General features: G+C 48.2%; 1 protein-coding gene and 1 non-coding gene across 2 annotated transcripts in view; both read right to left on the reverse strand.

Moving 5' to 3' along the window:
- Nucleotides 1-21794, reverse strand: part of LOC127199552 (histone-lysine N-methyltransferase SETDB1-like) — a 30975-nt gene extending 9181 nt beyond the window's left edge. Inside the window, exons 1-13 of the mRNA XM_051157697.1 lie at nt 21520-21794; nt 20383-20534; nt 15125-15159; nt 13281-13380; nt 12489-12626; nt 12101-12302; nt 11400-11473; nt 8321-8511; nt 8036-8165; nt 6803-6962; nt 6371-6529; nt 5051-5674; nt 3349-3465 (exon numbers count right to left, since the gene is read on the reverse strand). Of these exons, the coding sequence (XP_051013654.1) occupies nt 3349-3465; nt 5051-5674; nt 6371-6529; nt 6803-6962; nt 8036-8165; nt 8321-8511; nt 11400-11473; nt 12101-12302; nt 12489-12626; nt 13281-13380; nt 15125-15159; nt 20383-20534; nt 21520-21779 (2342 nt within the window). The 5' untranslated portion in view covers nt 21780-21794. The remainder of the gene's footprint in view (nt 1-3348; nt 3466-5050; nt 5675-6370; nt 6530-6802; nt 6963-8035; nt 8166-8320; nt 8512-11399; nt 11474-12100; nt 12303-12488; nt 12627-13280; nt 13381-15124; nt 15160-20382; nt 20535-21519) is intronic.
- LOC127199735 (U6 spliceosomal RNA) lies at nt 14340-14444 on the reverse strand. Its single transcript, XR_007831999.1, has one exon. It is a non-coding gene; the product is annotated as a U6 spliceosomal RNA (small nuclear RNA).
- Nucleotides 21795-26866: the final 5072 nt, after the last annotated feature.

Below are 26866 nucleotides of genomic sequence, written 5' to 3' on the forward strand. Positions count from 1 at the left end.
AGTGGGGGCAGAAGGACAGCTATGCAGTTGGCTGGAAGCTAGCCTAGGCCCTGAGACCACATCCTTCAAACAAAACAAAACAAACTCTCAGGGGTAAAAGGCCTACTTTTCAAGTGCCCAGGGACAGGCTGAAAACAGGAGAGTGAAACTGAGAGATCAAGGTCAAAGAGAACCAAACAAAAGCAGTGGAAGGTGCCAGGAACACAGCTCCTGCACCCAAAAAGCCAGAGGCTGGAAAACCCTGAAATGGATTGACGAAATAATGAATATAAACACTTCAAGGAACTCTAGAGAAAAAGAACTAGGAAGGGGCTAGGCTAGATAGTTGTCTTTTCTTTTCTTTTTTTGAGACAGGGTTTCTCTGTGTAGCCTTGGCTGTCCTGGACTCACTCTGTAGACCAGGCTGGCCTCAAACTCACAGCGATCCTCCTGCCTCTGCCTTCCGAGTGCTAATTTTTATTTTTTTAATAATTTATTCTGATTACACCCCGATTGTTATCCCCTCACTTGTATCTTCCCGTTGCCCCCTCCTTTCCTCTTTCACCCTCTTCCCCTCCCCTATACCTGTGATAGAAGGAGACCTCCTCCCCTACCATACGATCACAGCCTGTCAGGTCTCATGTAGATAGCCTGCCTCCCAAACGGAACCTTCTCTGTACTGCTCCAATTTTTGTACATGTGCTGCCAAAGCGGGCGCTGTTTTTGATTTTTCAAGACAGGGTTTCTCTGTGGAGCTCTGGCTGCCCTGGAACTCTCTCTATAGACAAGGCCGGCCTCAAACTCAAGAGATCCCCTTGCCTCTGCCTCCCAAGTACTGAGGTTAAAGGCGTGCACCACCATGCTCAGGATTCCAGTATATATTTTGGTTATTGTTTTTTGAGACAGGGTTTCTCTGTGTAGCCTTGGCTGTCCTGGACTCACTCTATAGACCAGGCTGGCCTCGAACTCACAGTGACAGACCTGCCTCTGCCTACTGAGTGCTGGGATTAAAGGTGTGTGTCACCATGCCTGGCTCCAATATGTTTTGATATTTAAAACTGTCTCTATATATTTGCGATGGGGTCCAATGTAGGTTAGGCCGGCCTCAATCAGTGAATTTGACCTTGAATTCCTGCTTCCTCCTCCGCTAGAATTGTGTGCTTTCAGGCCTCACAGGCATGCACCACATTTACTCAGTGCTGTGGACCAGACCCACTGCTACATGAATACCAGGCAAGCACGGCACGAAGCTGCACTCTTAGCCCCCACTTTTCTCTCAATTTTTCAGACTTCTGGAGGGTCTCCGTTTCATGCAGCACAGGCGGCCTTGCATTCCTGACCCTGATGGTCCTCGTGGCAGGCTGTCTTCTCAGACGAGGTCTCACTGGAGCTGACTGGCCTCCAATTCGCTACTACTCTGCTTCAGCCTCCAAAGCTCAGGGTTATAATAAGTGTAGCGACAAGTCTGGAATTTTGGTTTTCTTAAAAAACAGAAATAGCCGTGCATGGTGGCGCACGCCTTTAATTCCAGCACTCGGGAGGCAGAGGCAGGCAGATCACTGTGAGTTCGAGGCCAGCCTGGTCTACAAAGTGAGTCCAGGACAGCCAGGGCTACACAGAGAGACCCTGTTTCAAAAAAGAAAAGCCAAACCAACCAACCAACCAAAACCCCCAGTGAATTATTATAAGAATGTGCTTTTGTTTTAATCCCAGGTGTCGAGCGGGGGCTGCCTTGGACTGTCCACAGAAGCCTTCACTTGCCTCGTGCTCTAGCAGAGGCACGGCTTTGCCTGCTGAGAACAGTTTGATTACAGTTTGTTGGTTGTTGTGCTCGAAGAAGAAATGAAAGGAAGGGAGTTAGATTCGTGAATCTGGGTCTTTGTTTCTCTTATCTAGTACTAGGGGATGAAGGGGAGAGGGGTGCTGGGGGAGGGGGTTGGGTATAAAGGGCGGGAAGAAGAAGAGCCCACAAAGTAGCAAAGACCAGAGACATGTAAGCATATGCTATCATACCTGACATGGGAATACTTTTCAAACATGCACCAAAGAGTAAGACAGTGGTGGCGCACACCTGTAATTTTAGCACTTGGGAGGCAGAGAGGCAGGCGGACTGCTGTGAGTTCGAGGCCAACCCGGTCTACAAGCATTTATTTATTTAATGTGTATGAGTGCGCTATTTGCATGTATGCTTGTATGACAGAACAGGATGTCAGATTCCATTATAGATGGTTATAAGCTACCACATAGTTGCTGGGAATCAAACTTAGGACCTCTGGAAGAGCAAGAGGCCAGTGCTTTTAACCCCAGAGCCATCTCTCCAGCCCTCCACCATCCCCTTTCCCCCCCAAGTCTGGACTCACTTTGTAGACCAGGCTGGCCTCAAACTCAGAGATCCCCCTGCCTCTGCCTCCCGAGTGCTGGGATTAAAGCGTGCGCCACCACGCCCGGCCCAAGCTGCTATCATGTCATTATTATTTCATTCCTGGGCATATTAGCCGTGCTCTCTATTGAGCTGCGCCCAGGCCTACCCCCCCCATTTCTGCCACCGTTTCTACTCTGGCACATCGCCTATCTTCCACTACTTGATAATTTATTCCCCTAAAACTATCTAATTGGTCTTTGAAATTCTATTTCTGTTGATCTAAGATATATAGATGCCTCCCGCCCCCCAATTTTTTTTTAAAGGCTACTCACAAAACTAACTACTATTTATTGTACCATGATTCTGTTTTTTTGTTTGTTGGGGTTTTTTGGTTTTTCAAGACCAGGTTTCTCTGTGTCGCCTTGGCTGTCCTGGACACATATTTTAGACCAGACTGTCCTTGAGTTAATCTTATGTACATGAGTATTTTGCTGGCCTGCATGTCTGTACCAGATCCTGTGGAACTGGAGTGACAGGTGGCTGTGAGCCTCTCTGTAAGTGCTGGGATCAAATGTAGGCCCTCTGCAAGAACAAGGGCTCCTAACTGCAAGAACAAGAACACCAGCAATGCCACTTTTTTTTCTACACAAGTTCTTGCTGCACAATCCAAGCTGACCTAGAAATCAAGTGTCCTTTTGCATCCACCTCCTATGGGCTGGGATTTCAAACACATGCGACCACACCCTTCTATGTTTTCTATATGAGAAAACTAGAAACTCTCTACTCACCCTCTGTCGTTTTTTGAGCCAGGATTTTGCTATTATAGCTCAGATGGGTCTGAAACTATTTCCTGCTTTGCCATCCGAAAGGCAATAGCTCGCTGAGGTTGGAATCACAGGATGTCTCACCACACTCACGACAATCCTCAGGTTCCCAATGGTTCTTACAAACAGGAAAATAAGAACATACTCCTCTTAACTGAGGATCTCACCAACCTGACTACTCACCCTGTGGGCAGACACTCTTCTAGTCTTTTGTACTGGTAGCCAGAGTTAGGGTTGATTTGACCTCCTGGGGTACAGGCCGTGGCCTGGATAGTTAGCTGATGGCAGGCACATTTGGATCTGTAGAGAAAAGGATGACAGCTAGAGCTGGGACTTTCTTTGGGCACCTGAAGCATGGGAGCTGTACTGAGTGATGCAGATCTGTAATCCAACACCTGAGACACGGAGGCGGGAACATCAGGGCTCAACCACCAGCCTCATCTACACAGTGAGTTCCGGGCCGGCCTAAGCTACAGAAGACTGAAACCAAAACTGAGTCCAGAGCCCACAACTGCAGCCACTCGTCTCTGGCCAGGCTCTGCCACACCACACCCGAGGTGCCCCATGTGTGACAAGGAGGTGTACTTGTTGAGTGACTTTTCTGGCAAAGCTTGCACAAAATGTGAGAACTATAGAAAGACTTGACTTCAACCTCCATGGGCCAACCCGAATATGAAGCAAGCCCTATTGTGGGCAAGGTGGAGCCAAAAGACACCACACCCAGCTTTGTTTCTTTCATTGAGACAGAGTTTCTCTGTGTAGCCCTGGCTATCCTGGAACTCTCTTTGTAGACCAAGCTGGCCTTGAACTCAGAGATCTATCTGCTTCTGCCTCCTGAGGGCTGGGATTAAAGGCGTGCGCCACCATGGCTCGGCAAAAAAAGCACCATGCTTCAGCTCACAACTGTCTGTAACTCCAAGATCTGACATTCCCACAGCAACGTACACAAATTAAAATTAAATAAATATTAAAAAAATAAATAAATAAACGGACTTCTAAAAAGCGCCATGCTTTAAGGCAGTCTTTGGTTATAAAAACACTCTCTCTGACCAGGGAGAAGCCAAGACCTTACCCTCAGTCACCAGGGACTCTCAGGGGTCCTTCATGTCCTCAATAAACTTGAAGTTTAGGGTGAAAAACAAACAACAAAGGATGGGGACACGGTAATAGCAGCGAAATATTTTCTTCTTCTTCTTCCTTTTTTTTTTTTTCCCCCCAAGACAAGGTTTCTCTGTGTGGGGACAGAACACACAGATATATATGTTCCCAGGATCACTGGTGGGGCCATACCAGACTCTTAGACCCTGGTCTTCCTACTTGATGACTTTTTCTTTTTCCTCTTTTCTTTCTTTCTTTCTTTCTTTTTTTTGAGATAGGGTTTCTCTGTGTTGCCCTGGCTGTTCTGGACTTGCTTTGTAAACCAGGCTGGCCTCGAACTCACAGAGATCCACCTACCTCTGCCTCCATGACTTTCTTATTTTCAGTAAAATCTCACTATGTAGCTAGCCCAGCCTACCTTCAAAGTTGTTATAAAGCCCAGGCTGGCCCAAAACTCAAGATGCTCCTGCCTCAGTTTCTCACATGCTGAGATTACAGGTATGTGCTATTACACCCAAATTCTCTCTGTATTTTATGGTGTCTTAGCAGAGTTCTAGCTGAAAGAGGGGGAAGGAGAAGGAGAAGGAGGAAGAAAAGGAGGAGGAGGAGAAGGAAGAAGAGGAGGAGAAGGAAGAGAAGGAGGAGGAAGAAAAGGAGGAGGAGAAGAAGGAGGAGGAGGAGAAGGAGGAAAAGGAGGAGAAGAGGAGGAAAGCAATTCAAATAAAAAGAATAAGAGGTAAAAAGCTGAAGGCAGAAAAAGCAATCCCCGCCAACCCCGCCAACTCACTTATCCCGACACCCATCCTTGCAGTCACAGCCAACCAGAAACTCAGGGCCTGTGTTAATGAAAACACCCTTGCCAGGGATGCGCTCCTTGCTGTATGCCACCTGGGGTGGGGGAGTCGTGTCAATCTCATTAACACAGGACAAGGGAACATCTTCCTTGCCGTAAGTGATGTCCAAAATGTAGTAAAAAGGCTTAAAGGGCTGGAACTTTCTATCAACAAGAACATATGGATCCAAGCAGAACATCTCCAGGAACAGGAAGTCACAGCCAGTCTCAAAAAGGTAGCGTTCTATCTCCTGCATTGTCCGAAGGCAGAGACCACAGGGTGTCTTATAGATAACATGGAACCCCATCTTGCGGTTAACTCTCCGCCGGGCTGTCATCCTCCGGAAGTCATACAGGAGCGGGACTAACAGAGGGTTCTTGCCCCGGTACTGCGCACTCCTCATGGGTCTGACCCGCGACAGACAAGTGTAACTGCAGACATGAGGTAAGTAGAAAAGCTTCTCCATGGGGGCACGGTAGGACGGCTCGGCTGGTGCCCGCTCTAACATGCCATGGAAGGCTGGAGGAGCCGCAGGCCCTGCGGGGGCTGGGGTAGATGTCACTGAGGCCAAAGGTGATCTACAAATTAAGTGCAAAATATCAGATCAGAAGGTAACGTGCCTCTCTGCTGCACAGTCATCCTTCCTGTCATCTTTTTTTAAGGACAGGGTCTCATCAAGTAGCCCAGGTTACCCTGCGGCTCCCAACCCTCTACTATCGTCCCCATGCACCAGCTGTGCTCTGGGTGCTAAGGGAAAATGGCAGAGCCCTTGCCTTAGCAAACAAGCCTGGACAATGATGCAGTGACACCCGGTTTACTCGTCACAGACAGAGTTCAGCGGGCTGCCTTTCCCTAGTGCATGTCTTACGCTATGAAAGTAGTCTAGTCCAGCACAGCGCCTGTGTGCTTTGTGTCCTCAGCGCCCCGGCCGACTGCGAAGGGTCTGCTGAAGCAATGATGAGGACCCCAAATTCCAAAGTCTCGGCAAATGACTCTCTGATGACAGAGTTTCTTAGACATGACATTTCTAATTTAACCACTCTTTTCTTTCAAGACAGGGCTTCTCTGTGTGGCTCTGGCTGTGCTGAAACTCAGAGAGATCCACCTGTTTCTGCATCTGAAGTGCTCGGTTTTAACTTAACTATTCTTATTACCAAATTCTCAGAAGTTGCCTTTTTAAGTCCAAGTTTCTCACTAACATAACTTCAAAGGCCCTTAGAGACCCCGACAGCGGAGCACCTTGTCAGGCTGCCCGGAGTCTGGGGTTCCCTTACCTGTGCGTCTGGTTGATCCCAGGTTTCCCAGCAGGCGCAGTTTCACTGAGTGTGGGTGAGGCCGGGGAAGAATGGCCAGAGCCCACAGACCCTGGCCGGAACGACGTGCTCTTTTTGGCCACTTGCTTCCGAGACTGAGAAAGCTGGCTTTCTAAGCTTCTAGCAGGGTTGAGAAGAGACCATATAGTGAGGATTCAGATGATATGTGTGGTTAAAAACAAACAAAACAGTTGGGCTGTGGTGGCTTATGCCTTTAATCCCAGCACTCAGGAGGTAGAGGCAGGCGGATCTCCATGAGTTCGAGGCCAGCCTGGTCTACAAAGTGAGTCCAGGACAGCCAGGGCTACACAGAGAACCCCTGTCTCGAAAAACAGAAGAAAACAAAACCCAAAAATAAAAACAAAAGTAGGAAAAAGAATGAGAAGGACTCACTCGGTGTCACCTGCTTGCGGGGAAAGAGGAAGTGCAGCGGGTGGGGCGGGTGGGGCAGGTGGGGCTACAGGCTGTGGGGGCTCCACAGGCTTGAACTGGGTTCCAGTGCTTGTTAGATCCTGTGTGTACTGAACCACAGGGCCTTTGCTCCTCACAGCACCTACAGAAAAACAGACAAGGGCTGACTGCTGAGGGGCGACAGCTCTGTCAAACATTCTTACTCACACGCCCGATCAACTAATACATGAAAGGGCAGCACATGGCTGGGCAGGGCACGCCTTTAGTCCCAGCCCCGGGGAGGCAGAGGTAGGGGCATCTGAGGTTGAGACTAGGCAGAGAGAGTTCTAGGACAGAGAAACCCTGTCTCAAAAAACAACAACAAAAATGCAACAATGTAATGTGGAGATGGCTCAGCACAACGAGCATAAGGCCCTGACTGCAAATCCACAGAACCTACATAGTAAAGTCAGGCATGGGGCTGCACTGTGTTATCCCAGTGACCCTGAGGAGAATGGAGAGTCCTCAGCGCAGGCAGCTCGCCCTGCACGCTGCAGCAATGAACAATGGAGCTTGGCTTAAACAAGGAGGGAGACAGGCACTAACCCAAGACTGTCCTCGGCCACAGAAGAACTTGGACATGTGCCAGGCGTGGTGGCACACGCCTTTAATCCCAGCACTCGGGAGGCAGAGGCAGGCGGATCACCTGAGTTCGAGGCCAGCCTGGTCTACAATTCAAGTCCAGGACAGCCAGGGCTACACAGAGAAACCTTGTCTCAAAAAACCAAAGAGGGGAAAAAAAAAAAAAAAAAAGAACGTGGACATGTGCATGCCTGTATCTATACACAATATGACAAATAACAATTTTCTAAGTGTTAAGATTATTTGTATTCATTATTTCTACCAGTAAGGATGTGTACTAGAACACTGGTTTTGTTTTGAGGCATGGTGACACGGACCCATGGATGGTCTTAAATACCTGGTATTCCCACTTCTGCCTTCCAAATGCTGGGACTGGTTACAGGCGGCCTTATGTGATATTTAGAGAGACTCAGAGCCACAGAAATGTAGTGGCAGCTCCACAATCCATCACCACTAGTGGAAATACTCGGGACACACAACGCTATCAGTGAGGCTGTGGCGCTGCTCTGGTAAATAAGAGGCTAGCTGCCGTCCGTGATCCCCTCCGCTGCTCTGTCCTGTCCCTCCCTTCCCTGGGCGTCTTTTAGGACGCACCCACATTAGGGCGGGTTCTGAGCTGCCCCGCTTGCTTCTTTTCCATTGCAGAGGCTGAGGATGTCTTCATGCTGAACATAGGCTCCAGGCGTGTGGAGCCTCGGTAGATCCACTCACATCTTTTGTCATCCTGGGAGGCAGAAGGAAAGGAACGCAGAACAGCAGGCTCAGGGTTAGAATCAGTCCTGTCTCCCGTGGAGGCCTGGCCACGATCACCTCTGATCATCGGGCCTGGCAGCCACCTGCCCCTCAGCCTGCCACAGCTCTTCTTCAGAAGAGCATTACCAGAAACAGGATCCTAACGAGGCTGCCGTCCACCTCTTCCACGCGAGACTTCCACCATGTGCCCTCCCACTCAGTCTTGATAAGCTGGCCGCTCTTGAGAAGAACCATGGGGCGGTTTGGATAGGCAGTGATGTACTCCTCGATGAAGTCCCGGCAGGAGCTGTCCTCTATGTCCTCCCAAGTCTTCTTCACTGTGCAAAGGAAAGCAGCACAGCTGAGGACAGGAAGGACACGGATCAAAAGGGAAGAATGGGGGCACTTTTAAAACTGAAAGAAAACAAATAACTTCAAGGGAAGCAAAACCAAGACCATCTTTTTTTTTAATTTTCTTTTTTTGAGACAAGGTTTCTCTGTGTAGTCCTGGCTGTCCTGGACTCACTTTGTAGACCAGGCAGGCCTCCAACTTGTAGAGATCCACCCGCCCGCCTCCCGAGTGCTGGGATTACAGGTGTGCAACACTGCCACCCGACTGAGATCATCTTAAGTATAGAACCTAATGTGCAAATGCAAATAAAATCAGGTAAATATTAAATCAAGCCATACACAAATCTAAGCAATTATGTAAAACACAGACATTTCACTTTATAGAGATTCTTACTAACTAGTAGATGAAATAAAAAATTAGCGCCCCCCCCACACACTTTTTTTTTAAGGCACGGTCTCACTATGTTTGCATCTTCTTCTTTTTTGGTTTTTTGAGACAGAGATTTCCTGTGTAGTCTTGGCTGTCCTGGAACTCACTCTGTAAACCAGGCTGGTCTCCAGAGATCCTCCTGCCTCTGCCTCCCTGAGTGCTGAGATCGAAGGAACGCACCACCACTGTCTGGCTTACTTCTTTTTCTTATCAATGTTGAGGTGATCAAGCCTAGAGCCTTCCACATACAAAGTAAGAGCTCACCACCACTGAGCTACACTACTGCTTACTGTTTCCTTTTTCAACTCCTAAAAACCTTATTTCTTTTAAAGAGTTATTATTTTTATTTTAGGTATGAGTGTTTTGTCTGTATGTATTTCTGTGTATCATGTATGTGCAGTCAGTCCCCAAAAAAGTCAGCAGAGGGCATTGGGTCCTGTGGAACTGGAGTTATAGACAGCTGTGAGCTGCCAAATAAAAGTGCTGAGAACTGAACCTGGGTCTTCTGCAAGAGCATCAAGTGCTCTTAACTGCTGAGCCATCCTCAATCCACACTCACAAGGGCTGTGTGACACAGCACACGCCTGCAACTCCAGCAATGTGGGGGGAAGGTGGATCCAAAGAGTCTAACGCCTCACCCAGCAGCAAGCAAGCCAGCCTAGGGCCCCCCCACACTATAGTCATGAGGGGCACCATGTATCTATAAGCCTGGCATTCAAGGCCAGCCTTGGTATGCTAGGAATTCAAGGCCAGCTGCACCACTGGAGAGACAGCACCTGCTACACAGGCATGACAAGTGGAGTTCAGGCCCACGAGCCCTGGAAAGGCCAAGTGCTGTGCAGGCTGCCTAGAGCCCGAACACTCAGGGGGCGGAAACACAACGTCCTGAGGGCAGCCTGGCTAGCTGGGGTTGGCTTAGCCAATAACCTTACAGTAAGTAGATAGTCATTATGGAAGGCATACAATGTTGATGTTGGCCTACACACACGCCCAAACACATGTGAATATGCAAACATAAAACTTAAAAACTCAAAACAACAACAACAAAAAACTTAAAAACTCAAAAGATGCTGTTTATTTCCATGGTAACACTGATAAGCAGAAAACTACTCTTCTGCAATTGAAAACAATTGTGGATCTAGGGATAGCTCAGTGGGTAAAAACTCTTGTAATTAAAGTGTGCATGTGGACATGTGCAAAAGCTTCAACAGTCATGTGAAAGAGCTATGTGTGCCTGTAACTGCAGCCTTAGGGGTAGATACAGGTGCATCCTGGGAGCTCTCTGGCCAGCTAACCTACTCAAAATGAGCTGGCTTCAGTGAGGTCAAATTTCAGGCAACAAGGATGTGAGTGACAGAAGACACGGGGCATCTTCACCACCCGGCTCAATGGGAGTGCACAAGTGTAACACACAGAGACTAAAAATAACTGTGGGAGCAGGTGTGCGTGGTGGGCACGCCTGGAATCCCAGCACTGAGAGGTAGAGGCCACAGATCTCTGAGTTTAGAGGCCAACCTGGTCTAAAAATTGAGTGCAGGACAGCTAAGGCTACACAGAGAAACCCTGTCTCTAAAAAATAAAACCAAAAACCAAAAATAACTGTGGGAGGTACAGGCAGGTAGGCCACTGTAGGCTCGAGGGTCCCCTGGTCTGTGTAGTTCTAGACAGCCAGGACTACGTGGACAAGCCCTGTCTCAAAAGGTAAGTAAAATAAGCACAGTTATGAAGGCTGCGGGGCTAACACAGCTGTTAATGTGCCTGCTTCGCAACTATGAAGATCTAACCGTGCGGTGTGCACTTGCACTCCAGTGTCAGTCCAAATCCTAGCACCCAATGGCAGCTCAGAACCAGACCTAACTCAGTCCAAGGAGACGCACATGCACATATGTGGCAGCACACTCTCATCCAAATACAGTAAAGCATTAACACGAAAACCAAAGAAGGTGGGCACACCACAGGAGTAAAACCCAATGCTGCCACACACACACACGCGGGCATGCACACACACACACCCCCACGCGGGCATACACATGCCTGCACGCACACGCTCACACAAACACACACAACACACACACACACACACACACACGTCTGCACACACGCACACAGCTTCTTAGACAACACTAACAGAAGTGGGAAACGTGAGGACAGCCCTCTTTAAGCCTTAGTGTCTGGAAATCAAAGCACATCTGTAAGATGCAAATGTCAAGGGCTGGAGAGATGACTCAGAGAGTAAGAGCACTGTCCGCTCTTCCAGAGGTCCTGAGTTCAATTCCCAGCAACCACATGGTGGCTCACAGCCATCTATAATGTGATCCGATGTCCTCCTCTGGTGTGCAAGTGTACATGTAGGCAGAGCACTATATACTTAATAATAAAACACATCCTTAAAAGAAGAAGGAGAGAAGGAGACTGGAGCTGAGGAGGTGTGTAAAGGACACTTACGTGGCCGGCAAATGGGGTACAGCTCTGCCTGCGTAACATAGGAAGCATAGCCATCATCAAAAAAAATGAGAAATCTGAAGGGAAAAAGAAAAAGCACACGGATGTTATAGAGAACACGTTTTCCTACGACTACATTATAACACTTTATACAGTCTCTGAATCACAGCAGTCCAGTCTTTTACTTCCATCCAAAGTTTTTTTTTTTCTTATACTAAGCAAGAATCCACCCTCTTTTCTAAAAATCATTCATGCTTTCAGGAATGGTGGCATACACCTTTAATCTCAGCACTCAGGAGGAAGAGGAGGAGGATTTTTATAAATTTCAGACCAAATCTACACAGTGAATTCCAGGCCAGTTAGGGTTACATGGAAGGCATGTCTCCAACTCCAGCACTCAGGGGACAGAGACGGGAGGCACATGAATCCCAGACTGACCTGGCATACACAAGAAACACGACAGCAGCCTAAGCTACGCTATATTTGTACATGTATATATATGTATATATGTATATATATTTATTTAAAATTACATAAGACATATGCATATATAACGCACATGGAAAAACAGAAGGCTTTTGACCCTAAGGGACTGAGAACACAAAAGCCAACGGTGAAATCTGGACCACAGGCCACAGCATGTGCAGATGGGCACTGTGCTCCCCCCTCCTGCTCCCTATAATTTACAGTCCTTGTTCACATACCGGAGCTTGTTCTTGACGTTGGGGGTCTCAGCTACAATGCCCGCGTAGAGCCAGACCTGACTGCCGTCTTTGTACTTGGCCACCACTCGACTGCCCACAAACAGCTCGTCAGCGGGAGGGTGGTAATCATAGGCAATATGGTTCCCAGACAGCAGACTCTTTCCTTTGTTGTCAAATTTCACTTTGTATTTCTTTCCTAGCCCTGTGTAAAAACAAAAACAAAAACAAACAAATAAAATTTTAGAAAAGAAAAACAAAGAAGCGCTCCTTTCTCTGTAAGTCCTGGCTGTAACACAGGCGACAAAGGACAGGCTTTTGGGGAGACTCAGCAATGGAGCCCTGCAGGCCGCCCGTCCCCGCCTCCTTCCTCCTAGTGGGGCATTCATACCGACAGTCTGGATGGCGATCAGGGTGCCCTTGTGCCACGTCTTGGTCCTCTTCTTGCCCAGGATCCGCATGCTGACTACCAGGTCTCCATCTTTGCTCAGCTCTCCAGACATCTGACCCAAGGCTCCTATACACAGACCTTTGTTATACAGCGATGTTAAGGTGGGATGGAGAAAGGACATGTCAAGAGACTGGGCTGGGAGCAGGGGCGTGGCTCAGCTGGTGGAGGGCTTGCACAGCGAGCACAGCGCTCTGAACCTGCACCTCAGCTCTGCACACGGCGGCACAGTAGTTCAAGCACTCACATAGGGAAGGCAGAAGGACCGAAAGGTTAAGGTCATCCTCAGCAAGATAGCAAGCTCAAGGCCAGCCTGGGACATACCAGATACAGTCACAAACAAACAGAGAGTAATATGCAAACTAGGGCAACAGGTATTCTGTGACCATTAGCCACTTTTGCTGAACCCCTGCACAGGGGCAGAAGCACAAGACAACTCAACTGTTTGTGCGAACAGGAGAAACTTCCTACAGAACACCACGTGTTTCTCACTCCTTCGGCATACCCTACCAACAGCTGCCACCACAACGCGTAGCCCTAACTCCTTACTGACAGCACAGCAACAACAGTCAACGGCCGAGTCACCCCATCAATCAACAGCAGACTGACTGTGGACACAAAGCTAACGTTACAAGAAGCAGACAAGTAAGACAGGGTTTGGGATGCAAAGCCGACCGCCGGTGACACCTCACGAAGAACTCTCCTCTGTCCATGCAGGCACGCCTCCACACTGACCTTTATGTAGATCCTGAGAACTGCTCTTCTTGTTGACGGCGTCCATGAACTTCTGGACATCTTGGGCTGATTTTCTTAGTGCAGCCATAGCTTCACGGAGCTGCAGGAAAATAGAAGACAAAGAAAAACTCAGTATCATGAGGTAGACACACCGTGAGACGCCAGGGACTCAGGAGGCAGCACTGGCATGTGGCCCTGGTTCACATCGCTGATCCTGCCAAGCCAGTCAGTCAGTGAGGAAAAAGAGCGCTTCCTGTGAGCAGCCTGTCTTCAACACTTAAGATGGATGCAATTATATTTGGAGGCCAGAGTGAGGCAAACTCCCCATTTTTCAATATTCTTGACCATCTACCTGAAGATTCCAACTAACGAGGCTTCTACATGGGGAACACAGCGAAGCGTCACAGACAGTGCTCAGAACAAGACTGATTACCACTAGCAAAGCCTGCTTCATTTCATTTCACGTCCATTGGGGTTTTGCCTGCATGTTCATCTGTATGAGGTGTTGGATCCCTAAAACTAGTCACAGACAGTTGTGAGCTGCCATGTGGGTGCTGGGAACTGACCCTGGGTCCTTGGAAGAGCAGCCAGTGCTCTAGACCCACTTCTTTTTCTTCTTTTTTTAAAGGAAAAGGTCATCTTTTTTCCCTTTTCTTTCTTTCTTTTTTTCCCCCAAGACAGTGTTTTTGTGTAGCCTTGGCTGTCCTGGACTCACTTTGTAGACCACCTGCCTCTGCCTGCCGAGTGCTAGGATTAAAGGCATGCACCACCACACCTGGCCTCTTTCTCTTTCTCTCTTTTTTTCCCTTGGTTTTTCGAGACAGAGTCTCTCTGTGTTAGCCTTAGCTGTCCTGGACTCACTTTGTAGACCAGGCTGGCCTCAAACTCACAGCGATCGTTGCCTCCCGAGTGCTGGGATTAAAGGCGTGCGCCACCACGCCCAGCCCTTCTCTCTCTTTTTTAAAAAATTTAATTAATTTATTCAGATTACATCTAATTTGTTATCCCATCCCTTGTATTCTCCCATTGCTCCCTCCCTCCCACTTTCACCCTATTCCCCTCCCTATGGAATGCTTCAAGAATTTGCGGGTCATCCTTGCGCAGAGGCCATGCTGAGCTTCTCTGTATCATTCCAATTTTAGTAAACGTGCTGCCGAAGCGTGCATAGGAAAGGGTCATCTTCATCCTAGGCCTCTGAGGCTTCAACTTCTGACCTCCCTCCCTCCCTCCCTCTCTCCCTCCTTCCCTCTCTCCCTCCGTCCATTTCTCTTTCTCTTTTGATTTTTCCAGAGAAGGACTCTCTACGCAGCCCTGGCTGTCCTGGAATTCTCTATGTAGAACAGGCTGACTTTGAACTCACAGACATCTATCTTCCACGGCTTCTCCAGGGCTGGGATTCAAGGCTTATGCCACCCTGCCTGGCTTTAAGAATGTTTTATATCGCGAGGCGTGGTGGCACACGTCTTTAATCCCAGCACTCGGGAGGCAGATGCACTGCGAGTTCAAGGCCAATTGGTCTACAAAGTGAGTCCAGGACAGCCAAGGCTACACAGAAACCCTGTCTTGATAAACCAAACTAAACCAAACCAAAGAACCCCACAAAATAATGTTTTATGCCTGTTTAATTGTGTATAGTGAATGTCACTTCTGTGTAGGTACCTGCAGAATCCAGAAAAGGGTACTGGCTTCCTTGGAGTTAGGTTACAGTGGTTGAAGGCTTCCCACCATGGGTGCTGGAGCTGAACTCAAGTCCTCCAGAAAAGCAGTGTGCTCTCCGTAAACACTGATTCATCCCTCCAGCCCAATTTCATTCTTCTTCACTGCCTATACCCAGCCCCACTCACCTTCTGGTCCTTTGGAGTTCTGCTGCCAGCATCACCTATGGAGCAAAAGAACTCGAGTGAGTTTGTAAAGATGTCGGCGCTGGAATCCACAATGAAGCAATAACGCAATGCCCTCACACCCCGAGTGGAGAACATCATTGACAGAGCAATTTAACATCTGGAGATGGAGCACAGGGCAGAGTGCTGGCCCAGCATGTGTACGGTCCTGGGTTCAATCCTAGTACCAATAAGAATAACAAAGTATTTTAAATAAATATATATAAGAAAGAAAGTATCGAAGGAAAGCAGGGTCTGGAGTCAAAGCCTAAAAAGCCCAGCTCTGTGCAAGGCTGAGCCAGGAACACGGCACCTGCAAAACCTGCCTTGGCTATAGAACAAGAACTGGCTACACTGGGCAACTTAGACCTGGTGTCAAAGTAAGAACAAGTAGGGCAGGAGGACCATAGCCTAGTTAGGGCAGCCTGCTAAGTCAGGGGGTCTACAGACAGACACGGCCAGTGCCTGCCAGTGCTCACCTCTGCATAAGTACTGAGACAGACAGTAGATTACAACACTGAAGGTAGTCATTGTCCATTGAAATTTTATAGCAGTAGTTTATTAATTATTCACACAATTTAAAAATGAGACAAAGTTATAGAACTTGAGCAAATGCTTATTTCAAAAAGCATGGTGTAACAGAAGTGCTGATGATGACAGAAATGCCCCAGAAATATCACTGTCCACGCCATTAACACCTGGCTCTTAGTGTATGTGAAACATGGCTACTTTATCTAAGGAAATCATTCTAAAATTCACTTAATTTTAAAAATTCTTACTACCAGGCAAGGTGGCACACACCTGTAATCCCAGCACTTAGGGAGGCAGAGGCAGGTGGATCGCTGTGAGTTCCAGACCAGCCTGGTCTTCAGAGTGAGTCCAGGACAGCCAGGGCTACACAGAGACACCCTGTTTGAAAAACAAAACCCCAACAAGTGCTGTGCCCCTGAATGTGTGTCTCACAGGCATGCACAGCAGTTAATGAGTGGCTCCATGTACATGTCGCCCCTGATGAGTGACACTGAGCATCTTCTCATGTACTTACTGCCATTTGCCAATCTACGAACGCCAACGGTGAGGCACCCATGTGCAACCTCGGCGTTTAGCAGACAGGCAGAAAGATCAGGGAGTTAGAGGCACCTTCACCCACACATGCAATTCTAGGCCTGCTTGAGTCACAAAAGACCCTGTCTCAAAACAAACATATTCCAGACCCTCCATCCAGCGAACAGGAAACAACTCCTAAGTATCCACGCCCAGGCCTTGCCCTTCCTCATTCGGAGACAGGGTCTCACTCTGCAGTCCTGCCTGGCCTGGAACTTGCTGTGCAGAGGAGGCTGTCCTCAAACTCAGAGAGATTCACCCATCTCTGCCTTCTCAGTGTTGGACAAAAGCATGAACTACCATATCCAGCCTCCAAAAGGTTTACAAAATTGTCTTCACCATTATACAATTCTTTCTGTGTCCTCGGTAATAACAGACCTTTCAAATATCACCCTATCTTTGCTTTTGAGATGGCTTCACTCCGACACCAAGGCTGCCCTGTAACCCTTGTGGCTGTCTCCAGGGGGGTGGGGGGGGGGGAGGCAAAAGCGAAGACAAAGCCTGTGAGCAACAATCACTGGTAAACAGTGGCAGCCTGGAACTCTCACACTCCAACAATGAGGACCATGTCTCTGTTTAGGCAAGTGTTCTACCACTGAGAAGAATGTCCCCAGCACTCACAAGAATATAACCTGGTAACCAGCTCTCAAATACCTCAGCAATTTGGCCTAAGGAACCAAACATCTATTAACTATGATGCCCACAAAATCGTTTAAAGTCAAATGTCCACAGCAGCATCCTAATAACCCAAACCGGAAAGAGGCCAAATGTAACACAGTCCTGGGGACCCCGCTCAAGCCAGGGTGTGATAAGCACCTTCACTGAAGGAGCCACTTCGCTAGCCCTGCGCTCAGCTGTGGCCAGAGAGGCCTGTAGCAGTGGGCAGCAGTTCATGGGGAGGCCTGTAGCAGTGGGCAGCAGTTCATGGGAAGACTCATAACTGGTCAAAGTACTGAGAACAAGGGACTGTTGAGTGCTCAGCCCTGAAAGGACCCTGTGAGCTCCCCAGCCAACGCGGATCAGGACAGCTTCGAGGAGGACGGTGGGAAGGAGCGTCGGCAAAGCCATCTTCTGCACGTGTTAGGGCCTAGGACTGACCAACCCACAGCAACTCTGGTTACCTGGCCTTAAGACCTGTACAAGATCAAGTCAGCCAACATTCCAGCAAGGATGGGAAAGGGGCTCCAAGCCTCACCCCTCCTTGAGAACTCCTGGCAGTTACCGGGGGCGGGGGGGGGGAGCAATTTTTCTTGGGGAACATAGCTACTAGTAAGTTGTCCATGACCCAGTAAGGAACCCCACAAGCATGCACGAGCAAGCAACCTAAACAACTCAGTGGGTTACAAACTCAGTGAGACACAGAAACAACACATAAAAGGAGGATAGGGACAGACAAGTTAGCTGGAGAGATGAAAGACAGATAGAATGGGCAGGGAGCAGTCTATGTAATCAATGAGATAGAATGGGCAGTGAGCAGTCTATGTAATCAATGAGATAGAATGCGCAGTGAGCAGTCTATGTAATCAATGAGATAGAATGGGCAGTGAGCAGTCTATGTAATCAATGAGATAGAATGGGCAGTGAGCAGTCTATATAATCAAAATAAGTTGTTTTCTTTTGCTTTTGGGTTTTTGTTTTGTTTGTTTGTTTGTTTTCAAGACAGCATCTCTGTGTATCCCTGACTGTCCTGGACTCACTTTGTATACCAGGCTGGCCTTGAACTCACAGCGATTCACCTGACTCTGCCTCCCAATTGCTCGGATTAAAGGCATGCGCCACCATGGCTGGCTCAAAATACGTTTTTATATATGTATGAACCTATCAAGGATAAATAGAAGCATATAATCTAGGCCCTTGATATTGGCCCTTGGAAGCTGGGGGAACAGGTAGGAGGATCAGGAGTTGAAAACGAGTCTCCATCACGTGGTGAGGTTGAGGCCAGCCGTGGCTGTAACAGTGCCTAAGATTTTTATTTTAAAAAACTAAGCAACAGAAGAATATATATTGCATGTGTGACAAAAATACAGAGAAGACAAGATATGTGGTTATTGAGGGTGACCACGGAAACAAGGAAAATATGCAAAAGGGATTCTTGTAAGGATGTATTTATTATGTACACAGTGCTCTGCCTGCATGTACCCCTGCAGGCCAGAAGAGGGCGCCAGATCTCATTACAGATGGTTGTGAGCCACCATGTGGGTGCTGGGAATTGAACTCAGGACCTCTGGAAGAGCAGCCAGTGCTCTTAACCTCTTACTCTCTGAGCCATCCCTCCAGCTCCAGGAAAGGAATATTTTGAAGATATACTAAATCCTAAACTAAGTAATTCTAAACTTGAATTAGTACATAATGTACTAAAACTTAAATCATATAGCTAACATGTATGTGCTTTATGTTATAGGAATAACAGCTTAATGAAATAACAAATCCCAGCACACAGGAGGCAGAGGAGGCGCTTCACTTTCAGCTTTAGGCCACCTTGGTAGCAAGTTCTAGGCCAGCCAGAGATACATAGTGCGGCCCTATCTCAAAAACAGCAAAGGGCTAGAGGGATGCTCAGCAACTGGGAGAACGGCTCCGTGTCCGGAGGACACAGGGTTAATTCCCAGCACCCACAGGAATGCTCACAAGCAGACAAGGTTCCAGTTCCAGGGACCCAGTGTCCTCTTCTGGCTTCTATGGGCATCACACATGGTAGACATGGTAGACACACAGACCTGTAGGCGAAATACCCACGCAAGACAAAGAAAGGAAAAAAACCACACTCGATGGAGAAATAAATCAAACAACCTCCTGTTTGGGATGGAGTCTAAATAAATGCTAAAGTTACCTAGTTAGGTAGGCCATAGGGCTGGAGAGACGGCTCAGAGGTTAAGAGCACTGTCTGCTCTTCCAGAGGTCGAGTTCAATTCCCAACAACCACACGGTGGCTCATAGCCATCTATAATGAGATCTGATGCCCTCTTCTGGCAGAGCACTGTATACATAATAATAATAATAAATAAATAAATCTTTATAAAAAAAATGGTAGGCCATAAACCACTGCAAATATTTGGTGTGTTGGCCTATAATCATAGCTCTTAGAAAGCACAAGTATTGCTGCGAGTGATAGTGCACATCTTTAGTCCCAGCACCCAGGAGCCAACGGCAGGCGGATCTCTGAGTTTGAGGCCAGCCTGCTCTACAGAGCAAGTTCTAGGACAGCCAGGGCTATTACACACAGAGACCCTGTTTGTAAAAGCAAAGCAGCAATAACGAAGCAGAACCGTTGCTCCAAGTGTGAGGCTAGCATGATCTAAACATTGAGTTCCGATATAGTGAACTCCTATCTCAAAATAAAAGGACTAGAGAGACGGCCTAATCGATAAATGTCCCAAGGTCTGGAGTCTGGACCCTCCGAACACAAACCTGTAATCATGGCACTCAGACAGACCCACTGTGAGCTGGCTATCTACACACACGAGAACTGTCAAGCTTCTGGTTCAGTGAGAGCCTGCCTCCATAGTAAAAGGAAGGGAGATCAAGGAGTAAACCTAACGTAACCTCTGAACTCTGCATCAATGTGCAAGCACACTGTGACCGTTAACGTCCACTTGACAGAATTCTAAATTACTCGGGAAATGGGACTCTGTGTGGAGGAGGAAGGACCTGCCCTCTGTGAGTGGTACCGTTCCGCAGACTTCATAGCTGGAGAAGGGCTGGCTCAGCAGCAGGAGGCGGCATCCCACCGTTTCCAGACTGCAGCAACAACGCAAGCAGACTCTTATGCTCCAGAACTGTGATTCCCCACCATGGACTAGGATCTGGACACGTGAGTCAGGAAAAGCCCCTATACGCTCCAGCTGACTTTGTCAGGTTAGGGTTAGGGTGTAACAGAAAAAGAAGCTAAAACACAGGCAAATCACACAGAAACACATGAGGGGAAAGGACAGAAGAGACATATACTTTCTCTGAAATGGGACAAGGAAGCAACCAGAACATAGGACACATTTATAACATTTATAGTGCTAATAATACATGCTTTGGGCTATAATAAGTGAGTCAGGTAATTTGGCACATGGAATTAGTGACAATATGTTTCCTTATCTTCTATCTGCTCGCACTGTGAGATAGTTTACCTGAATCAATACTGAGGACATCATCATCTTCGTCAGGGATCTCAATTATTTCTGTAGGCTGTGAAGCTTCATCCTCCGAGCTGCTGTCGTGATACTGTAGTCCCAGCGTGCAGTAGAAGTCCCTCACCAAAGACTCACAGTTAGTCACTGCCCTAATATTGGAACACAGGTAAAAGATCAAAGTCAGCGGAGAAAGTAAAGTATTAAAATTTATATATATACATTTACGTAATGCCAGGCCTGGGACCTCATGTAATGTACATGTACTCCCAGTACTTAGAAGCCTGTGGTGCCAGGATTGTCGAGGTTTGAGGGTTGTGGGATAATACAGTAAGTTCATGGCCAGCATGCCCTATATAGAGAGAAATCTTTAGAAACAACAAAAACAGCGGTAGCGCACACCTTTTTATTTATTTATTTTGGTTTTTTGAGACAGGGTTTCTCTGTGGAGCCTTAGCTGCCTTGGACTCCGTTGGTAGACCAGGTTGGCCTGCCTCTGCTTCCTGAGGGCAGGGATTAAAGGCTTGAGCCACCACACGGGGCTTAGCACACAACTTTTGTCCCAGCGCTCAGGAGGCAGAGGCAAGCAGATTTCTGCACGGTTCAGGCCCGCCTGGTGTACAAAGCTAGTCCAGGTCAGCCAGTTACAGAGAAACATTGTCTCAAAAAGCAAAACAATAGCCTCAGCACTCAGAATGTACAAAGGCAGCCTCAGAAGGTCAAGACTATGCTGAGCTACAGTGCAAATTCAAGGTCACATGTCACCCTAATCAACCTAACAAATGAGGGTGCTCTCATCACACCCTCTTCAAGTGTCAGGGCCAGGTACAGAGAAACGGAAGACAGCAACGCCGCCACAATCCTCACTTCCTGGTGATCTTACCAAGGAAATGAAGTTTGGTACAGGAATGCAAGCCTTTCTTTCATCTCCCTAGGACTGACCGTGTAGCAGCTGCCCACGGGTGAAAGGCGGACGCTGCAGCTCTGCACCCTAAACTCACGGAAGCCTAAGGTTCCCCCATGACTGAACTGCGCAAAGCGGAAAGCGCTCCCTTCAACGCCAGGAGCGGCCGCTCCGGGAAGCCTGCAGGCGGGCACCTCCGCCATCTCCGCCGCGGGCACGGATCCTTTCCTTACCTGGACGCGTCATCAAACAGCCGATCGACATGAGCCACCTCGGCCTCCTTGTGCAGCACCCACGACTCCAGCTCGGCCAGCTGCTGCTTGCGCTGCTGGATGCAGTCCATCTTCTCCAGCTCCTCATCGATGACCCGGCGCAGCTCCTCCATGGAGATCCCCAGCTCCTCAACCACCGCCTGCTGCAGCTCGGCGATGTCCTCAGACTCCGCTGCAGCGCGGGCTGCATCCAAACTAACGCCCCCGGGGAGGGAGGACATGCTTCCGCCCTGTGCACAACAACCAGAGGCCGCGACCACTCAGCTCCTCGGACGCCGCCTGGCTCCCGGCGGGACGCAGCCCTCCCCTGCAACCTCTCTCGGCCTTCTCCAGGCGGGAGCCGCGGACTTTCTGAGCAACCGCACCTCCTGCCACAGACCAAAAGCCCAAAGCCTCAACACCACCCAGGGGCGACCGGCAGCTGCCTGGGACGCTGCTTCCAGGCCTGGAGCGCTCCTCCGCAAAGGCAGGCATCTCTGCGGGACGATGCTCCTCCATCGCAGCCGGCGCCCCCGTCTCCGCACTGCGTCTCATCTCCAGTCCCGCCTCAGCGCGGAGCCCGCTCGCTCGTGTGAACTAAGCCCCGTTGGGCGCTTCCAGCCCTTGCTTTTCGCGCGTTACTTGGTTGCCCTGGCGGAAGCCGACTTTAAAGACTCCCACCACCGAGCGCGGGGCTGACGGCTGCGCGGGCTCTCAGCGCCCCGGGCCCGGAGGCCACGCCCAGAAGGAAACGACAAACCGAGCCGCAGACCCCGGGCTTCCGCACGGCGGCCGAGCGAGGAAGCCGCGGCGGAGGCGCCCGTCCCGCGCCCACACGCCCGGGCTCGCGGCGGCCGGGGCATGGCGGGGACGGCCTCAGGCCCGCGTCCCGCGCCCCCGCCGCGCTCGGCCCCACGGCCCCCGCCGCCCCCGCCGCAGCCCGGTGCGCCCGCCCGCCCGGCCCCGCCCCCGCCCCGCCGCTCTCCGGGCCGAGGCTGCGCGCACGGCCCCCGCCGCCCACCTCGGTCCGTGCCCCCCGCAGCTCCGACTCCCGACCGCGCGGACCCCAGGTTTGCCTCCCGGGCTGGGCCTCGCCGACCGACGCGCAAACTGAGGGGAGAGACGGCGGGGGAGGGGAAGCAGCGTGAGGGAGACTAGGGAGAAAGCAAAAGGAAGGCCCGGAAGCAATGTCGGACGTCCTTCCGGCCCCTGCGACGGGAGCCCGCAGGAGTCAGATTTCATGGCGTAGCCCGGCTGGGGAGGGCTTGTGGGAAACTAAGGAGACCACGCATGCGTTAAGCAGACCTCTTCCCGGGAATGGATTGGTTGGGCAAAGCAGTCTGTAGTGCTTTATTTACTAAAGCTCCTCCCCTACCCGTGGCCAAAATTTGTTCGTTTATTATTTATTTTGAAGGCTGTTATTTTGTTAGCAAAATTAATGTGTGTTCATTTTAGGAAATATGGAAAATACAAATAAACAAGAAAATCTCAATTCCACGGAGATTGTGTGGTCTTTCGTTCTTTGCAAGTTTTTGTGTGTCCGTCCCGCCCCGCCCCACCCCACAGTCAGGGTTTCTCAGTGTGGCTTCGGCTGTCCTGGACTAATTTTGTACACCAGGCTGTCCTTGGAACTCACAACAATCCTTCTGTCTCTTCCTCCAGAGCACTGTGATTACAAGTTTGCACCACTAGGCCTGGCTTACCTTCACAAATTTTTTTGTTTGTTTTTGTTTTTGTTTTTGGTTTTTGGTTTTTCGAGACAGGGTTTCTCTGTGTAGCCTTGGCCATCATGGGCTCGCTTTGTAGACCAGGCTGGCCTCGAACTCACAGCGATCCACCTGCCTCTGCCTCCCGAGTGCTGGGATTAAAGGCGTGCGCCACCACGCCCAGCTTTTTGTTTTTGTTTTTGTTTTTCGAGACAGGGTCTCTCTGTGTAGCCTTGGCTGTCCTGGACTCGCCTTTCACAAATTTTTAATGTGCGTCTTTTTAAGTAAACAAAGGGACTCTGCCTTTTAGTTAATTGGCTAATAGTTTGTCTATCTTGTTGATTTTCTCAAAGAACCAGCTCCTGGTTTTGTTGATTGTTTTATTTGTTCTCTTTGTTTCTAATTTATTGATTTCAGCCCTGAGTTTGATTGTTTCCGGCCGTCTACTCCTCTTGGGTGTTTCTGCTTTTTTCTAGGGCTTCCAGATGTGTCGTTAAGCTGCCTGTATCAGATGTTCCCAATTTCTTTATCAAGGCGCTTAGTGCTATGAATTTTCCTCTTAGCACTGCTTTAAATGTGTGCCATGGATTTGGGTATGCTGTTCCTTCATTTTCATTGAATTTCAGGAAGTCCTTAATTTCTTTGTTTCTTCCCTGAGCCAGGTGTCATTAAGTATAGAGAGTTGTTTAGTTTCCGTGTGTGTTGGCTTTTTGTTGCTTCTGTTGTTGTTGAAGTCCAGCTTTAGTCCATGGTGATCTGGTAGGATACAAGGTATTATTTCAATCTTCTTGTAGCTGTTGAGGCTTGCTTTGTGCCACTGTGGAATTGAAGTTAACCAGAGCGCTTTCAGCTTTAGCCAGCGTGCAGCCAGTATGCTTTTAGCTTCTTTAAGATTCCAGCTTTATTTTCTGAATATACTATGTTTTTAATTGCCCGCCATAGCCTCTAACATCACATGGCTGGCTGCCATGTTGATTCAGTGATAAAAAGGGTGGGGCCATAGCTTCACCGCCATCTTGGTTAAGGACAGTCACATGACTAGCAGCTGTTTTTGTTGTGGGAGACTCAAGCCTCCCTATTGAAAGCTGCCAAGGCATTCAGCTGCCTTGCATTGGCTCAATAAAATTCCTTTGCTTTTGTATCGACTCTGGACTCAGACTCTCAATTGGGCTTCCAGGGATAGACTCTGAGTCTAAAAACCGACTATATGATCAATTTTGGAGAAGATTCCATGAGGTGCTGAGAAGAAAGTATAATCTTTTGTGTTTGGGTGAAAAGTTCTGAAGATATCTGTTAGATCCATTTGATTCATGACTTGGTTAGTGTCATTATTTCTTGGTTTAGTTTGTTTCATTGACCTGTCCTTTGGTGAAAGTGGGGTGTTGAAGTCTCCCACTATTAATGTGTGAGGATCAATGTTTACTTTGTTAATATTTCTCTTACAAATGTGGGTGCCCTTGTATTGGGGGCATAGATGTTCAGAATTGTGATGTCAGTTGGTTGGCTTTACTTTTGCTGAGTATGAAGTGTCCTTCCTTGTCAGGAGCCATAGGACCTTGCCTGACCTGCCCCAGTGGCTGAGAGGCCCTGCTGGCTGAAAGCCACAGCTGTCTGCATACTTGAGATAATTATTCTGCCTGGCAACCACAAAAGATCCAGGCTGACCTTGAGAAAGAGAACATTCGGTGTATCGCGACTTCTGAATAATCGCCCCACTCCACACCTGCTGTCCTTGGGCCTGGCCCAGAAGATTTTGTAACTTTCCACTGCATTCCTTCCCACCCCCTGCCCTTTCAGAAGCTTACTTTAAATTTGGATACCCCCTTACAATAAACGGCCCCCGATAAGCAACGTTTTCCTGGGCCCGTGTCTCTGTTCTCGTCCATTCTTTATTCACAGGTCGCGACCCTCCTCGCCACTCCACGAATAACTGATCCCGCGGGTCGGGGACACTTCCTCATCTCTTTTGATTAATTTTGGTTGAATGTCTATTTCATTAGATATTAAAATGACTGCACCAGATTAGATTGCTTCTTCTGTCTGTTTGCTTGGAATACCTTTTTCTAAGCAATACCTTTTCTTGAATGCAGAAGAATGTTGGGTCTGGTTTGTGCATCCATTCAGTTAGCCTGTGTCTTTTTCATTGGAGATGTGAGACCATTGATGTTGAGAGATATTAATGACCAATGACTGTTAAGTCCCTGGATTTTGATGTTGGTTGCAGTAGAATGTTTATGTGGTTATGTTTTGCAACAGTTAAGTTATCTATTTCCTGTTGTTGTAGTTTGTCACTTTGGGTTGGAGTTTTCCTTCTAGTTAACTTCTGTAGGACCTGATTTGTGGGTAGGTACTGTTTGAATTTGATTTTTGTCATGGAATATCTTGTTTTCTCCATCAATGGTTATTGAAAGTTTCACTGGGTATAATAGTCTGGCTTGGCATCTGTGGTCTCTTAGGATTTGCAGGATCTCTGTTCAGACTCTCCTGGCTTTTATGATCTTTGCTGAGAAGTCGAGTATAATTGTGATAGGTTTGCCATTATATGTTACTTGGCCTTTTTACCTTGCCGCTTTTAATATTTTTTCTTTGTTCTGTACATTTTGTGTTTTGATTATTATGTGACAGGAGGATTTTCTTTTCTGGTCTATTCTATTTGGTGTTCTGTAGGCCTCTTGTATGTTTATATGCATTGCTTTATTTATTTATTTATTTATTTTTGGTTTTTCGGGACAGGGTTCCTCTGTGTAGTCTTGGCTGTCCTGGACTTGCTTTGTAGACCAGGCTGGCCTCAAAATCACAGTGATCCGCCTGCCTCTGCCTCCCAAGTGCTGGGATTAAAAGCGTGCACCACCATGCCCGGTGCATCTCCTTCTTTATTTTACTTTTTTAAGACTTATTTATTATTTATACAGTGCTCTGTCTGCATGTACACCTGCAGGCCAGAAGAGGACATCAGATCACATAATAGATGGTTATGTGGTTGCTGGGAATTGAACTCAGGACCTCTGGAAGAGCAATCAGTGCTCTTAACCTCTGAACCATCTCGCCAGCCCGCATTTCCTTCTTTAAATTGGGGATATTTTCTTCTATGATTTTGTTGAAGATATTTTCTGGGCCTTGGAGCCAGATGTCTTCTCTTTCCTCGATGCCTATTATCCTCGGGTTTCCCTTTTCATGGTGTCCTTGATTTCCTGGATGCTTTGTGCAGGAATCTTTCAGATTTAACATTTTCTTTCATGGTTGCATCAAGCTCTTCAATTGTATCTTCTACTCCCAAGATTCTTTCCTCCATCTCTTGAATTCTGTACCTCTGTATTTCCTGCTTTCTTCTCTAAGTTCTCTTCCGCCCGTTTTTCTTCTATTTGTGCTTTTATTATTGCTTCTATTTTCCTCTTCAGATCTCGAACTGTTTTATTGATTTCCTTCATCTGATTGTTTGTATTTTCTAGAATTTCTTCCAGGGCCTCTCTATAGACCTCTTTAATGTCTTCAATCTGTCTGGCTGCATCTTCCTGCATTTGTTTATGGATTTTATTAGTTTCCTCCATTATCATCTTCATTACTAAGAATTTGAGGTCATTTTCTTGTGGTTCATTTGTGTTTGAGTTCTCAGGGTTGAATTC

Source organism: Acomys russatus, chromosome 15, assembly GCF_903995435.1.
Source record: "Acomys russatus chromosome 15, mAcoRus1.1, whole genome shotgun sequence".
Classification (NCBI taxonomy): domain Eukaryota; kingdom Metazoa; phylum Chordata; class Mammalia; order Rodentia; family Muridae; genus Acomys; species Acomys russatus.